This window comes from Artemia sp. Qi Xiang Cuo, chromosome 20 (assembly GCF_049724085.1).
Source record: "Artemia sp. Qi Xiang Cuo chromosome 20, ASM4972408v1, whole genome shotgun sequence".
In the NCBI taxonomy this organism is placed as follows: domain Eukaryota; kingdom Metazoa; phylum Arthropoda; class Branchiopoda; order Anostraca; family Artemiidae; genus Artemia; species Artemia sp. Qi Xiang Cuo.
In genome coordinates, this window is record NC_142813.1 from 49496858 (window position 1) to 49513479 (window position 16622).

At 35.1% G+C, this 16622-nt stretch overlaps 1 protein-coding gene across 1 annotated transcript in view; it reads left to right on the plus strand.

Moving 5' to 3' along the window:
- LOC148940313 (uncharacterized) overlaps positions 1–16159 on the plus strand; it is a 31653-nt gene extending 15494 nt beyond the window's left edge. The window contains exons 4-5 of the mRNA XM_089106130.1: positions 3867–4099; positions 15851–16159. Of these exons, the coding sequence (XP_088962256.1) occupies positions 3867–4099; positions 15851–16159 (542 nt within the window). The remainder of the gene's footprint in view (positions 1–3866; positions 4100–15850) is intronic.
- The last annotated feature ends 463 nt before the right edge of the window (positions 16160–16622 follow it).

Sequence of the window (16622 nt, forward strand, 5' to 3'; positions counted from 1 at the left end):
TGGTTCCTAATTTGCCCCCCTCCCCCAGGATTTTGACGAAATTTTGCCACTGATCTAGGGGTAGTTCTCTACCCCACCACTTCTGGAGAATGAATATAGTTTCGTTTTTTATTAAACTTTCCCCTTGTAGACTCCCTACTACTTCATTTTTCTGTTTAGAAAAAAAAAATTAATTTTAAAAAAACTCCCCGTTTCCGTTTAGAAAAAAACTGATAAGTGAGATTTATCTTTCTAGAGACAAATATGTGAAATTGTTCCAGACGTATTCTTGAATAACTCTTGATATTGTGGGATTTTAGTGCCTTGTAGATTTGATGAAAACCGAGGGTTTGACTTTTGCTTATGCCTTGATCCCTTTTACTTATGGATTGATCCCTTTCACTTATGTATTGATCCCTTTTGCTTATGCATTGATCCCTTTTGCTTATGTATCGATCCCTTTTACTTATGACTTGAATGATTTTAAGCTCAGTATCGCAAGGTACTTCCTTCAGATGACTGAGTTAGTGTTTTCATATGCTTCAAATTATTTACTAAATAAATAAATGAGTATATATATATATATATATATATATATATATATATATATATATATATATATATATATATATATATATATATATATATATATATATATATATATATATATATATATATATATATATATATATATATATATATATATATATATATATATATATATATATATATATATATATATATATATATATATATATATATAGAAAACGCAAAAAAATATAATATTACAAACGGGTCTATGGAGGGTAAATGAAAACGAAGAAAAAAACAAAAACGAATATTTCGCCAGTATCTAACAAGGCTTCTTCAGCGTAGAGAAAAAAATAACTAAAAAATATACATCAAACTAAAATAGACTCACCTAAAAATATAATATACAATTACTTAACATTTACAATTTGACGCTAACTTCTTGAAACCACCTCACAAAAATAACTGGATTAAACATTTTAAAATAAAAAATGAACAAGGAATAAATTATTGCGACATAATTTTATCTGCTATTCGCTTAGGTTTATTATTTAAACTAACCCCTGGGACATTTTACAATACTTTATTTTTATTTCCAAATATGGGTTCATTTTTTAAAATAGTATCATAAATAGGTTCAATATTTATATTACCAGTATCTCTATTAATTGATAAACTTGCAAAAATATGCTTATTATTTCTAATGCTTCAACAGCCCATTGCGTGAAACCTTTATCATTGGAAATGGTTGTTGTCTCCTTGAACTGCACAAAAAGGTCCGAATTAAAAAAAATATGTTCTGCTAAGGCTGAAGTGAAACGCTAAGGTGCTAAGGCTATATATATATATATATATATATATATATATATATATATATATATATATATATATATATATATATATATATATATATATATATATATATATATAAATTGAAAATAAATAAAAGTGAATTACTAATGCCAGCCGTATTGCTGAATAGGTGGCAAAGGCTGAATCTTGAGGCGCCAATCTTAGTTTTTGATTTTTTTTTTTTTTATGAAGTGAATATAAATTATTTTAATGTTTTAAAATTTGAACAATCGAATACTGCAGTTAGCAAATACGAAACAGTTTAAGTAAAGGAATGCAGGAAAATGATAGCTCATTAAGAGAAAATAGCCTCTATTTTAATAAATTTTTGAATATCCTCAATTAAAGGTATGAGGCTCAAACTTCCTATAGGTTTTCTTCAATATTTTGATAATATTGTTTGTTTTAGGAGGGGGGGGGGTCCTGAAGGTTTGTCGTCCAAAGATTTTAATCTGGCCCTAGGTTCAATTAAGATGTGCTTATTATGTGGGTAATCGCATTTAAATTTACACTTTTCATCTCTTAAATTTACACATTATTTATTCAAAAGAAAAAAAAAAGTACTTTTTTTTTACCTCGATTAGTCTCCTAATACGACTCTTAACTAGTTGAATCCTGAATATTTGACTTCAACAACGTAAACCTACTTAAGGCCGTATCCAGGATTTTTTCCGGGGGGGGGGTGTATAAAAAGATTTTTTGGGGGGTGGGAGGGTTTACAAATAAAAAACTTTTAAAAACGCATAAAAAAATTGTTTATATTCATTATTGTTATATTTTTACGAATCGGACAAATTTTTTTTTTTTGGGGGGGGGGGTCAAACCCCCTCCCCGCTACTTTTTAAAGTAGCCTTTAAGTTACAGTAGTCAAGGAGGCACACTTGTGCCTCTATAAAGAGGCGACCCACCACAATGTTAAGCGATTTCAGGTCCTAGAGGTCGCAGAGAGACGGCGGTAATCGCATTTTGTAGCCCAAGCTCAAACTAAGAAACTTGCAAAATTTTCATCCTCCTCCGACTTTATCTTCATGGGGTAAACTGGGCCGGAAGTTTCGACCCTCCCACCACAGCCCCCCTTTAACGTTGTCCGATTGGGCTGAAATTTAGAGGTTAAGCTTTCCTAGGGCCCGGGAGCTTATCTTCGAAATTTCAGCTCAATCCGATCACTCCTTCCCTGTTTTCAAAAAACCAAATATAGCCACTTAAAATTCATCATCATCATTTCTTTTTTTTTTTCTTATCCACGCCTACAGGCCACAGTTGGCAACTGATCCGGGTGAATGAGGACTCATTCGAAGCAGAATTCGACCTGTTAGGGCCTTTTGATATTTTCAGACCGAAAAAATTATCCTCCGAATTTACATTTACGAAAAACCTCGTTTTCCTTTAATAGCCCCTGTTAATTTTTCCCACCACAACCCCCTTTAACGTTGTCTGATCGGGCTGAAATTTAGAGGATAAGCTTTTAAAGTTGGGGGGCGCCAGCCCCACCACTTTAACCCCTGACACGATCAGCTAACAGTTAGTCAAGCAATAATAAGTAATAAACCGTACAAAAACGTGCAGAAATTATTCGAAAAAAAACTACGTTTTCTAAAGAGTTAAAGAGGCTGAGTCACAAGTTCAAACCTTAAAACGTACAGGGATTAGAGGCACAGTTAGGGGGCTGCCGCCCCCAAACCCCCGCTTTCGCAGCCTTTAAATAAAAAAAAAGTTTTTTAAACTGAAAGTAAGGAGCGACATTAAATCTTAAAACGAACAGAAATTATTCCGTATATGAAAGAGGCTGTGCCCTCCTCAACGCCTCGCTCTTTACGCTAAAGTTTTTATTGTTTAAAAAAAAGAGTTGTGAGAAAGTCAAACTTTAGCGTAAAGAGCGAGGCGTTGAGGAGGGCACAGCCTCTTTCATATACGGAATAATTTCTGTTCGTTTTAAGATTTAATGTCGCTCCTTACTTTCAGTTTAAAAACTTTTTTTTTATTTTAAGGCTGCGAAAGCGGGGTTTGGGGCGGCAGCCCCCCAACTGTGCCTCCTAATCCCCGCTACTTCTTAAAGTAGACTTTAAGTTACAGTAGTATAATACATAGAGTAACAGATAGAAATTCAATGCCAATTTGGAATAAAAGGCAATAGAATATATTTGCAGAGTAACACGTAAAAAACAGAAATAATAAAAAAATTAAAACAAAAAAGTCATGTTTTTTAAGTAATGAATCTAGTGAAAATAAGTGGTTAAATTACCGTTTGGGCTTTTGAACTTTGAAGTTTAAAGGCTTTTTTTTTTTTTTTTTTTTTTTTTTTTTTTTTTTTTTGTCATCAGCGTTAGGGTATTGTGGCCAAATCAGATTTAAAATGGAACATTTTCTTGAACTAGAAGACTTTTCGATTTTTTGTTTTTTAACTTTTTCTTCTTCTTTTTTTTTTTTACTTTGAACCTTATTTTCTAGGCTTTGCTTATAACTTTCGCTTAAAGCATATGCTAGTTTTTCGTTAATATTTCTAGGCTCGAGTGTCCAAGAAACCCATCCATTTACCAATGAGAGTGTTCTTCATTTAGTGTTAGAAAAAATTATTGATGATCGGCAGTATAATGTTATTCCACCTCCAGCTGATGTTATGATGTTATCTCCTCCAGTTCCTCCGCTGTTTATCGACGTGCTGCAGCTACTCTATGAATATGACTTCAACTTCTCTACTCGATGTCATTCTTGGCATTCAAGAGCTGAAGGAGCGGAGGTTAGTTACTAATCAGAATTACTAGTGGAGTCTGAATCCGAGTCGAACTCAGTAGAAGTCTAAGTAATGTCATGTAATAGCAAATATATAAAAGTTCAGATATATATATATATATATATATATATATATATATATATATATATATATATATATATATATATATATATATATATATATATATATATATATATATATATATATATATATATATATATATATATATATATATATATATATATATATATATATATAAAAGTAATAACAAATATATATATATAACAAAAATATATAAAAGTAATAACAAATAAAAGTTCAACAAGTTGAAAAAAACACCTAAGTAATATTGTAATTTTTGTTTGGTGAATGGATAGGTTTGAATCTAAAATATCTAGTTATATAAGCATATTGTTATTTTGGTGCAAGTTACTGCCAGGGGGAGTAACTTCGATGGGCTTCCTCGACATAACCGTGCTTCTGAAGTAATGTTTTGATTTTGTTTCTTCGCCATCGAGTAAACGATGTAGTTGTTAACCCATCGAAACTTGATGAAGCGTTCCTTACACGGTATAAAAGGGTCGGCTTTCCCGTGAAACCAACTTTAGTAACCAACTGAAATTCAATAAACTTTGATACTGTCGTAAATGCTCCATGAGAGCCAATCCTGTGTCACTTTGTTTCGTATCAAGGATTTTTTTTTGCTACGAAAAGGATTTTTTCGGGGGGGGGGGGGGCAAAAAATTCAAAAAACGCATACAAAATTTTGTTTATATTCATTTTTGTTACGTTTTTACGAGTCGGACAAATATTTCGGGGGGGGGGGGAGGGGTTCAAATCCCCCTATTCTCCCCTCATGGATATGTACTTGGCCTCAAATGCTGTCAGAAACCAGTATTATACACCTAGCACAAGTATTTAACCCCTGTTTATAACTTGCTGTACGATTCTTGGTTACAAGTCAATCTGTTTCGGAACTGGAAACAGGCCTATTTACCCTTGTTAATTTATACAATTCGTTTCAGAAAGTGGCTGTACAAACCCATAGAATGGCTTATTGAAGATAAAACATTAGCATAAAAACATAATTTAAAGTATGAATTAATTAATTAATTAGCACTGGCAGGAAGTAGCTGCATATCCCCACAAAAGCACTTTCTGAAGACGTTGCATAATTTAAGACGTTAAATCATAACAGTAAGAAAGTAGAGAAAGCATTAAAATATGAACTAAGAAGGTGTGAAGTGGAGGCCATGGACAAAATTGCCGAGGATCTGGAAGATGCAGCTAGAAGGCATAAAAGTAAAATGCTGTTGAGAGGGAGTAGTCAATCCGGACTTGGCCCAGTTAAAGATAGGGCTAGGGCCACAAATAGCGATAAGGAAAAAACTAAAGAGAGATGGGCCGAACATTTTGAGAATTTGCTTAACCGAGATAGAGTTGCAGGAAAAGATATAGAGGAAAATGGAAAAGTTTGTGATACCTTGGATGTGAAAGAAGATTTGCTTTGTGAGGAGGAATTAGCGACAGTTCTAAAAGGATTAAAAAATAATAAGCCTCTAGGTGCTGATAGGGTGGTAAATGAGTTTCTTAAATATGGTGGCTCTGAGTTTAGAAATAAGTTACTGAAGATTATGAATATGAATTTTGAAACAGGGGAAGTACCTAACGATTTTAGGAAAACCTTAATTGAGCTTCTTTATGAGAAAGGAGATAAAAGTGAATGTGGTAATTATTGAAGAATCAGTCTTGTCAGTGTATGTAGCATACTACACAGTAATATGATACTTTTTAGACAGAGAGATACCGTAGAAAAAGTTGTAAGAGAAAAATAGTGCTGTTTTAGAAAAGGTAGAGGATGTTTCGGCTAAATTTTCACTCTTAGGCTAATAACGGAGAATTGCCCGAGTTTTCAAACACCATTGGTCTTCAGTGTTATAGATTATGAGCAAGCGTTCGATTCAGTTGATAGAAGAGCTATAGTATACCTTGTATGGTATACCAGACAAATACATTAAAGTGATTAGTGCTATTTCGAGAATAAAACTGCTGCGGTTAAGGTAGGAAATGAGGTTAGCAGCTGGTTTTGTATTAACTCAGGAGTTAAGCAGGGTTGTGTTCTATTCCACATTATATGGAGCACAGGAAAGGCATTGGGAGACCACGGAATCAAATGGGTAGGAAAAAGTCTCCTGGACTTAGATTATGCTGATGATTTAAGCATCTTAGATGAAAGTGTGAGTAAAATGAATAAACTTTTAAAGGTTTCGCGAGTTCAGGGTGCTAGAATAGGTTTAAAAATTAATGTTAAGACGACTAAGTCACTATGACTAAGAATAAGTGAAGATGAAAAGGTGACGTTGGGTAACGAAAAGTTGAGCAGTTGGGCAGCTTCACTTACCTTGGTAGTATTATTAGTAAAGACGATGGGAGCAATCAAGGTGTTAAAAGTAGAATAGCCAAGACTCAGGGTGTATTTTCACAATTAAAAAATGTCTGGAAGAATAGAAAGATAAGTCTCCAAACCAAGATTAGAATATCAGAAGCTGCAGTGATGTCAATGGTCAAATAGGGCTCCGAAGCATGGGCGCTCCGAAAAGCGGATGAAGATTTGCTAGATTTTTTCCAGAGAAATTGCTTAAGGATTGTTCTGGGTACCCGGCTGACTGACCGTATTTAAAAAAATAGGCTGTATGAAAAATGTGGTTCAATACCGCTCTCTAGGGCTATAATGAAAGAAAGGTTGGGGTGGCTAGGGCATGATGTGCGGATGGAGGATGACAGATTGCCGAGGATTGTTCTTTTCGGCCAATCGTCTAGGGTTAAACGGAAAGCAGGTCGTCCTCGACTGGGGTGGGAGGACGTCATAAAGAAAAATTTAAAGGAAAGGAGAGCTTCGTGGGCGGGTGTAAAAAGGGAGGCTTTGAGTAGATTGGGGTGGAGGAGGAGCGTGCGTAGCTGTGTTGGCCTCAGGTGGCTTGGTGCTGAGGTGAGTTGTTAGTAGTGGTAGTAGTAGTTAAACATATAGACGCTATAAGCATATAAGATGTTAAGCATAACGCTTCAGGAAGTGACTTTGCACGCTCGTTATAATGTCTGCTGAAGTTTTGCTAAAGAAGACGTTAAGTTAGCCGAAATGTTTCAGGGGATGAATCGAACATATTCTTAAAAATATTTGCGGAAGATATTGTTGGGATTACTGATTACTGTGTAATCAGTAATCCCGGTTTACTGACTACTAGTAATCTCGGAGATTACTATGGCGAAAGATTAATCTCCCGTTAATTATCTTATGCCTCAGAGAGTCCTCGGTGATTTTTTTTGCTTCAGGTGGCCAGTAGAGTCAGTTGCATAGAATCAGGTAACTAAAAACGCCCCAATATTTTGTACATGGTTGTCTACATATTTCTCGACTAAAGCCGTAATCTGCTAAAAATATTCTGATACCACGCTGGCTGTAGGCTACAGTATAATAATATACAATATAATGTAATTTTTATTGGAAAACCCGAGGGCCATATAAAAAACGATGTTGTTATGTACAATTTATTGTTATTATATATATACTTTGTATATGATATATATTTATTATTTTATATTTTACGTTATATTATTTTACATTTTATCTTACATTTCTTTATATATATCTTATCTATAATATTTATATATATTTAGCATGTATTTTAGCACATATTTATATGTATTCTTTATTTATTATATATATATATATATATATATATATATATATATATATATATATATATATATATATATATATATATATATATATATATATATATATATATATATATATATATATATATATATATATATATATATATATATATATATATATATATATATATATATTTATATATATATATATATATATATATATTAATTTCTTTATTACATACACCACCTGGTGTGTGCCAGAGAGGTTAACAGGGTTGCCCTGTTGGCTCTCTCAGGCCATAACTGACGGTCCTAAGTCCGCAAAGTGGGGAGGGCTGGTCGACAGGCTAATAACCTGTCACCCTAAAAAAAAAAAAAAAAAAAAAAATTATTACCGAATCAACGACCAATGGCCTCGGAATTTTGACTGATCTTGAGATACTGAACCCTGAACGCCCCTGGACACCATTTTTGACTACCAAAGATGCTTTCCGAATTGGATTTTGGAATGTTACAGAGATTAACCCAGATACTCAGCCGGGTCGGATAAATAATGTAACGAGAAATCTTGATTATTGTCGGATAGATGTGGCTGCCCTATCTGAGACACGAATTCCACAGTTTGGGAACCTTGAGTGCGAGAATTATCATTTGCTTTATTCTGGGAAAGAGCCTATTAAAGCGGCCGGAGTGGCACTGGCTTTAAGTGGTGCAGCAAAGAACCAATCAATGAACGCGAGAGCGCTCATTGATGATTATATGAGCGCTCACTGAGAGCGCTCACTGAGAGCGCGTTTTGCGCCTACCCAGGCAAAAATGACGTTTATATTATATATGACGTTATAAATGACGTTTGTATGCTCCAACAAATTTGACTTTGCATTGAAAGTCAAGTATTTTGCAGTAGGCATCAAGGCATGGCTAATTGTAGGAAAAACGCCAAAACAGATAGTCCCGGTAATTGAGAGGCAAAAATGTTTAAATGGTAAAGTGACTCTGATAAAGACACTCTCTATCAGTCGCTTAGTGATGTCACAAATAAGGTTCATAGCCAGGATATATTGGTTGTGTGTAGTGATTTTAACACGAAAGTGGGCTGCGACCAGGACTTTGTGCCAACGTTGATCAGTTCGCTTGGAGTTGGTAAAATCAGTGAAAATGGCGTGCGACTGATTGATTATTGTGTCACTAATGTCATGATTGTAGGAGGTACATGGTACCCCTATAAGACTCCACAAATACACGTGTAATTCACCCGATGGTACCACTCGAAACCAGATCGACCATATACTCGTCAGCAAGCGCAGAAGAGGGTCCCAGAGCTTACCGCGGAGCCGACTGCTTCTCTGACCATAAAATAGTTATAGCCAAGTGCAAATTTAAGTTGAAGGTGGTGAAGAAAGTGTCAGTTACAGTTAAGAAATCTGATATCCATAAGTTCAATGATAAGACTATTCGTTAAAAATATAATATTGAACTAAAAAAAAAGTTCGCAGCTTTCAGCCTCGATGAGTCCGACGAAGCAAGTTCAGATTTTTTTTGGAAATGACTATCGGACTGCCTAAAAAGTTTTTAGATATAAGTAAAACGAAATAAGTAAGAGTGGATTAATGAAGAAACTTGGCAGCTGATTAAGGAAATAACAAATCTGAAAGCTCTCGTTGATAAATACTCACCAAATCATTCATCTAATAAGCTTGGGGATAGACCATACTGTGATAGTTTAAAAAGGCAGTATAAATGTGCCCATATGAGTGAAACGTCTGCTAGGAATGACAAGAGAACATATGTTGAAAACATAGCACCTGAGGCAGAAAGAGCAGCCAGTAGGGGTGGTAGTAAAACCGTCTTTATGCTTCCTAAGAACCTTTTCGGCGCGCAAACAAACCCTTGCCCTTTCATAGAGGATACAAGTGGACAGCTACTTACCAATCAGGTAGATGCCCAGAACCGTTGGAGTAAATATTTCTTGGATTTCTGAACCAGCCGATACCCCATGAGCCACTGTTGGTCCCCGGCATACCCCTATTTAACTTGGATGTCTATTCGAGCCCCGTCCTCTTTCAGGAAGTTGTGATAGCTCTGAAGTCACTAAAAATTGAGAAAGCAGCTCGATGTGAAGGAGTCCCTCCAGAGCTGTAGAAATATGAGAGAACAGCTATCGCTGGCCTACTATTTAAGCTGCTTAGTAAAGCCTGGGACGACGAGGCTGTCCTTCCCGACTGGAATAAAGGCATTATCGTGAAACTCTTCAAGAAAGGTTGAAAGACATCATGCGATAGCTGGAGAGGTATCACACTCCAGACGGTCGGAAGTAAAGTTCTATGTCAGATTATGAGTAAAATTCAGACTCAAGTGGACTTGATTTTAAGGGATGAGCAACATGGTTTCCACCCAAATCGTTCTTGCTGCGACATGATGTTCTGCTTACGTGTTCTACTGGAGAAATCAAACGAATGGCAAGTGCAGATTATTTTTGTGTTAATAGACTTCTTGAAAGCATTTGACTCTGTGCACCAAGAGGCAATGTGGCAAAATTCTCCTAGCGTATGGAATGACTCTGAAAATTGTGAGTATGATTAAAGCCCTGTATGCTGCATAGGTTTGTGCAGTCCAGACGGAGAATGGGCTGTCAGAGTGGTTCCCTGTCGAGTCCGGTGTACGTCAAGGACGTTTACTATGTCCAATATTATTCGTAATACTTATAGATTTTGTGCTTCTAGCGTGCATTTTCGAGAAGGCATACAGCTAAGCCCCGAGCGTCGAATACACAACTGTGATTTTTCTAACGATACCGTTCTCTCGGCTCACTGCCAAGAGGACATTCAATATAATCTGAATGAAATAGCAGCAAAAACTGCCCCTATGGGCCTGAAGGTTAATGTTGATAAAATGAAAAGCATTTCAAACGGAGTAGCGACAACTTTTGCAGCTGGCGTTTGATACGAAGGCACTGATATAGAAGAGGTCAAAGAAATTAAGTACCTCGGTAGTACGGTGACCCAAGTTGGGACTTGTAATAGAGAAATCATGCTACGCATAGCAAATGCATGTGGAGCATTTTCTCAGCTGAAGAATATTTGGATACCTAGAAAATACCCTCAGAAGTTGAAAGTGCGATTGTTTAGGAGTAATGTGCTCTCTATACTTTTATATGGATGTGAGTCCTGGAGCCTTTTAAAGAATGCTGAGAAAAGACCACTTGGCTTCGAGAATAATTACCTGCGTAGAATCCTTGCGGTACATTGGATTGGCAGAATAACGAATGACCAAATAAGGGCTGATACCGAACAACCACTTGTAACGGACGAGATCAGAATGAGAAGATGGAAATACTGGGGGTATATGACCCGCATGAGCGAAGGACGCCTCCCAAACGACGTCTGGTGTTGAACCCCACCCGGCACTCGAAGGAGTGGAAGAAAACGCAGCACACTTGGTCGATCCCTCGATAAAGAGGCGACGAGTGTCCGAACCACTCTGAATAAACTTTGGTCTTTGGCACAAGATCGGCCAAGCTGGAGGCCAACCGTCGCAGCCCAATGTGCCCCCAGGCGTAGGAGGATCTAAGTCTATGTGTTTACATTTTATATTACATATATTTTATATATATTATTATATACATATATATTATATATCATAAAGTTGTTATTATATACATTGAACTACGGACGCATTAAATCGGAACCAAGCACTAATTCGAAAGTACTTCTAATTGCGCTGTTTGCACCTCACCTTCAACGCTTTCAACACAAAATTTCTTACCATAACAATCGTGTGTGGAGGTATTGATTTAAGAATGCCAAGAAGTAGCTTATCAAAATTTCCCTCCAGCCAATTGACCCTAATTTGGGATAGCTTGTTTGCATCTCCTGTATGTGACTTACGACAAAAAGAAACAGTTAATAAAATTAATTAATAAAATAATGAAGAAACAAAACAATTAAGAAAATCACCCTAGTTTGGTTTTGCCTTTTTGTTTTGTTTTTTTTTTGGTTTGTTTTTTCGCATTACGCCATGATCTGCCGTCATTGGAGAATTACTTCTCGTAGGTGCAGCCGCAGGGATGTCGTCTGGTAGCCGCAGAGTAATAGTGTACTGTTTCGGTACGCTTTATGGTCAATCATATCTTCTTTTCCTGACGCAAATATAATACAATTTTGTGTATAGAATTTTTTTGGGGATATGTTTAAAATTAGATTTGGTAAAATTCTATGTTTAAAATTAGATGTGGTAAAATTCTAGACAAGCTACTTTTTGCGATCTTGCAAAGGGATTAGGTTAGGAAAATGAAACTTTCAGGGATGAATCTACTTACTAATGTATGTCCGGCGGAGGTATTTTTCAGTACCTTCCTCCACTCTTTCTCCTTCTAAAGGAAGATTTACCTTTGTAAATCTGTATTAGAAAAGTGAAACCTTGCAAAATAGATCTTCTGCAGAAATGAAGTGCAAGAAAAGTATTTTCAGCTTCACAACTTTGCTCAATCCCAATTTAAGAGGTTTCAAAATCTACAAATACATTTCTTAAATTTAGAAAAGAACGCATTGAGATGGCTTAAAATTCTACTCAAATAACAGGAATTGCATTTTCAAACCTAAAAATAGAGAAAAAAAAAACTGAAAACTGAAAATTAAGGTATAATGTTGTTTTTGTCAAAATTCCAATACTACTACTGCCAACTACGACCTCTACTTTATTTTAATAAAAATAAACTTCAAAATCTACAAGATGATTATAAATATTAGATTATTGTTTTCAAATTTACGCCGCTAAAATTTTTGTGCCTGGGGTGAGTGCTCCCTGAACCCGTCTTCTCTAAAATTCCCTGTGGGGACAGGGGTGTTAGAAAACCTGTGAAAACACAAATCTAAATGTTTTTCAAAGATGTCTGAAAATTCTGATGATTCTGTTCCAAAATTTCTCCCCTTAGTCTAAGGGAAAATCAAGTCTCTTTGTTGAAAGAGGCCATCATAAATATGAGCCAAGCTGAGGCTGAGCCATTGATAGGATCACGTTTGTTTATTATTTTGGTCAAAGTTGAGCTGCTTTCACCGTTAAGATTGTCTTCAATATCAATTTTATCAGTATTTAGTAAAATTTTTGAAAAGGCTGTGCTTTCTCGTCTCCTTGCTTTTCTAAAATCTAAACACTTCCTTCATGATTTTCAATTTGGTTTCCGAATAAGGTACTCCCACTGAACATGCCAGTATGATCCTTTTGAATTTAATACATTCTGCGTTAGATTCGGAATTAATTCTGGTTACTATATTCCTTGGTATTCGTAGGGCATTCGATTCCTTAACCCATGAAATTCTTCTATCGAAGATGTCTCATTTTGGTATAAGGGGAAATGTATTTTCTTGGTACAGTCTTATTTGAATGATAGATTAATTTCTGTTGATCCACTTTCCCATTCACCCTCACAAGTGAATTTTGACGTCTCCCCGGGACCAGTTTTAGGGCCTATGCTATTTTTAATTTATGTAAATGATCCTTTTTAATTAGTTAAAAAGCAGAAACTTGTTAATTGCTTTAGATTTTGTCATCCTAAGGCTTCCCTTGTCCATAGTGGCAATTATAGTTCGCATTCTTTTGATGTCCGTGTTTGTTTTACTGATGACAGCACGCTTGGAACTTTAGGTAATTACGAATCAGAGCTTCAATCAAATCTGGAAATTTATTTGAGAGGGTAATTTTTTGGCTTGATGCTAATTATCTTACTCAAAATTTGTATAAGTCATGTTTTTTTTACGTGTTTCTCAGGTTCATCCCCAGGTATCTGAAATTTATCCTTTTTCACTGCTTGATTCAATCTTACGTTTCTTACTATACAATACTATGGATTTCAACCTTTCCTTCACTGTTAAAACCACTTTCTAAGGTTTACAATAAAGCTAGAAACCTTATTCAGGAAACTAATCGTTCTTGAGTTATCTTTTAAATTGATCTCGAATCACTGTATATTCTTTCGTGTGTATGTTTTACTTTTTCTCAGCTTCATGGTGACCTCCCCCGGCCCCTAAGTGTTCCGCCATCGTTTACCTCTTATCAGAATAAGTATAATCTTCGCTATACAAAAAAGTATGTTCAAGTTTACTCCTTGTGTAATGTCAGATTTTAATCTTTTAATGGCGAGTCATATTGTATGGAATATTAAAAATTCTTTGGCTTCTTAGAAGATATTTATATCTATTTATTTTTTTTTTTTTTCATACATGTTTGTTGTTATTTTATTAGCGTCTATTTAATCTACTTAATTAATTTAGTCTATTCAATCTATTTAGGTTTATTTTCTATAGTTTTTATTTTATTAATATTTTCTTTTCTTCTCCGTTTTGCTCTTCTCTCTGTGAGTAAGTGATTAATTTAATTTTTTTTTTCTTCTCTGAGTGAGTGACTCGTTTGTCTTTCCTCTTCTTTACAGGTCAATGAGCCTTTGAAGGAATAGTAAAATGTAATATTGTGTGTGTGTTTTATGAGGAGAAAATGCTAAGAAATAAGGTAGTGATGGAGGAAAGGCAACATGCCAGTAATAGAATCCTCCACACTTAGTCGGGGGTTCACTCATTGTAGTAAATATTTTATTGAGGGCTATGCTAAATTTCTGAAGTAGCCAACTGGTGTTCTTAGCACTAAAATGATAGACTTTGAGCCTTTTTTTTATGGTTTTTCAAAAGACATTTTTTGCCTCAATATATCAATTTGTTTTTCTACATTAAAAAATTGTCTGTTTTACGCTTTGATGAATTTCGGCGAAGTAAACATTTAGAATACAATACTTAAAATTGGCTTCTGACCTTAGTAAAAAAAAATTGTCATTGCAACTATTGACAAAATGATGACAATGTGAAATATTAATAACAACTAAATTCTTAGTAGTAGATATTGGCAATGTAAAATCTTTGTAGTAAGCACTGACATGTGAAACAAGGCCGTACCCTGAGGGAGGTTTGGGGGATTTGACCCCCCCCTGAAATGTTCGTCGGACTCGTAAAAACGTAACAAAAATGGATATTGACAAATTTTGTATGCTTTTTTTAGGTTGTGTAAAACCCCCCTCAAATATTTTTGTTGAGTAAAACCCCCTCCGAAAAAAAATCCTGGGTACGCCCTTGATGTGAAATCTTATTAAAAAGAATGTCAATATATGAAAAGTTTGACAAACGAAGAGGGAAAAAGAAAAAGGAATTTACAACAAAATTATCATCTCGTATCCTTCCCTTATTCCCAAATGCTACTATTCCATAATTCTATCCAGTTCCATAATTCTATCAGTGGCTCTGTCCGCTTACTAAACTTAAAATCATCAAAGAAATATGACCACCCTCTCCCAAGGGAGGGGGTTATCATATAGATTATACATTTTTCGGTTATGCAGGGAAAAAAAAACTTAGCCTACTAATTTTTGTGCCCTAATGTTGAGAAGACGCCTTATTTACAGTTTTTCTTTTTTCCAAGTTTTTTTTTTTATGTATAATCAAAGTGGTATTAGGTCATAAAAGGGTCTAATGGTATTTATTCTCAATAATGCTTGTTTGCATAAATGGGTTCATGATTTTACAACTTTCTATATTTTAGATATAATTTCTGTATTTTTAATATTGAAATTATATAATAATTTCTATGGATATAATTTAGAGATTATGTATTACATATAATTAGAGTTTAGATATTATATATTGCTCTATAAAGAAATTATAGATATAATTCTATATTTTATTCTATATAATCGCAGTGGAAAATCAAAATCGGCAGTCAAACAACTTTCTGAAGTGTCAATGTCTATTAAAAACGAAAAGATAGAGAGAGAGAGAGAGAGAGAGAGAGACAGTGAGTGAGTGAGAGATAGAGATAGAGAGAGAGAAAAGGTAAGAACAAGTGCGCTTAGTAATGAGGTTGTTGATAAAGCTGGGTAATGCAATTAAGCAAGGATCTGTACTGTTGCCATTGAGGTTAAAATCTTATTTCAGATTGTTAGTAAGTATTAGTAGAATAATTTTGAATCAATTTCTCCGAGATTGTTCTATCGTCAAGAGTCTAGATTTTTGGGAATTTTAACTAGTCCGTATTTATTTTTAGCGTCAAACGGTGTTGGAGCTCCTTAATGGCAAACCAGAATTTGAGGGCCTCAGAAGACTGCTCGTTGCCTATGGTTGTCCATTTGATGAAAGAAATGATGAAAATGTATTATTTCGAGAAGCTAACAAATCATTACAAGGAATGTGTCGAAACATTATTCGAAACAGGATTGGTTACACCAGAGTCTTTGATAAAGTGAATGCGCTGAACATACCTTTAGCCATAAAACATTATTTAGTGTATGAGGAGCTTGTGAGGCACTTTGCACCAGATAACTGGATTCCAGTCAATTTCAGTAAAATAGTGTAGGGATGTTTTCAGGGACGTATCCAGGATTTTTTCCGGAAGGGGGGGGGTACACTAACACCAGAGCCACTCCTAGGGTTGGTGGTAGTGTTGGGTAATATTTTTATCAATCGATATATCGATATTTTCACTTTCGACACATCGATATCGATATTTCGGATCATTTTTTTGCCATCGTATCTAGGATATTTTTCCGGAAAAAGGATTGTTCGGGGAAGGGGGTGGGGGTCACAAAATAACGCATCAAAAATTGGTTTGTATTCTATTTTGTTACGTTTCAACTAGTCAGACAAACATTTGTGGGGGGGGGCTGAAAACCCCTACCCCCTCCCCCCTCTTGGATACGGCCTTGGATGTTTTTTATGTGCTTTTGTTTGGTTTTAGCAGTTACACCTTTCTTAAAACTATTTCTGTTCCTAGATGGGGGATATATACGTAAAAGAGTGCGGGGCTCTAGTCCTGACAA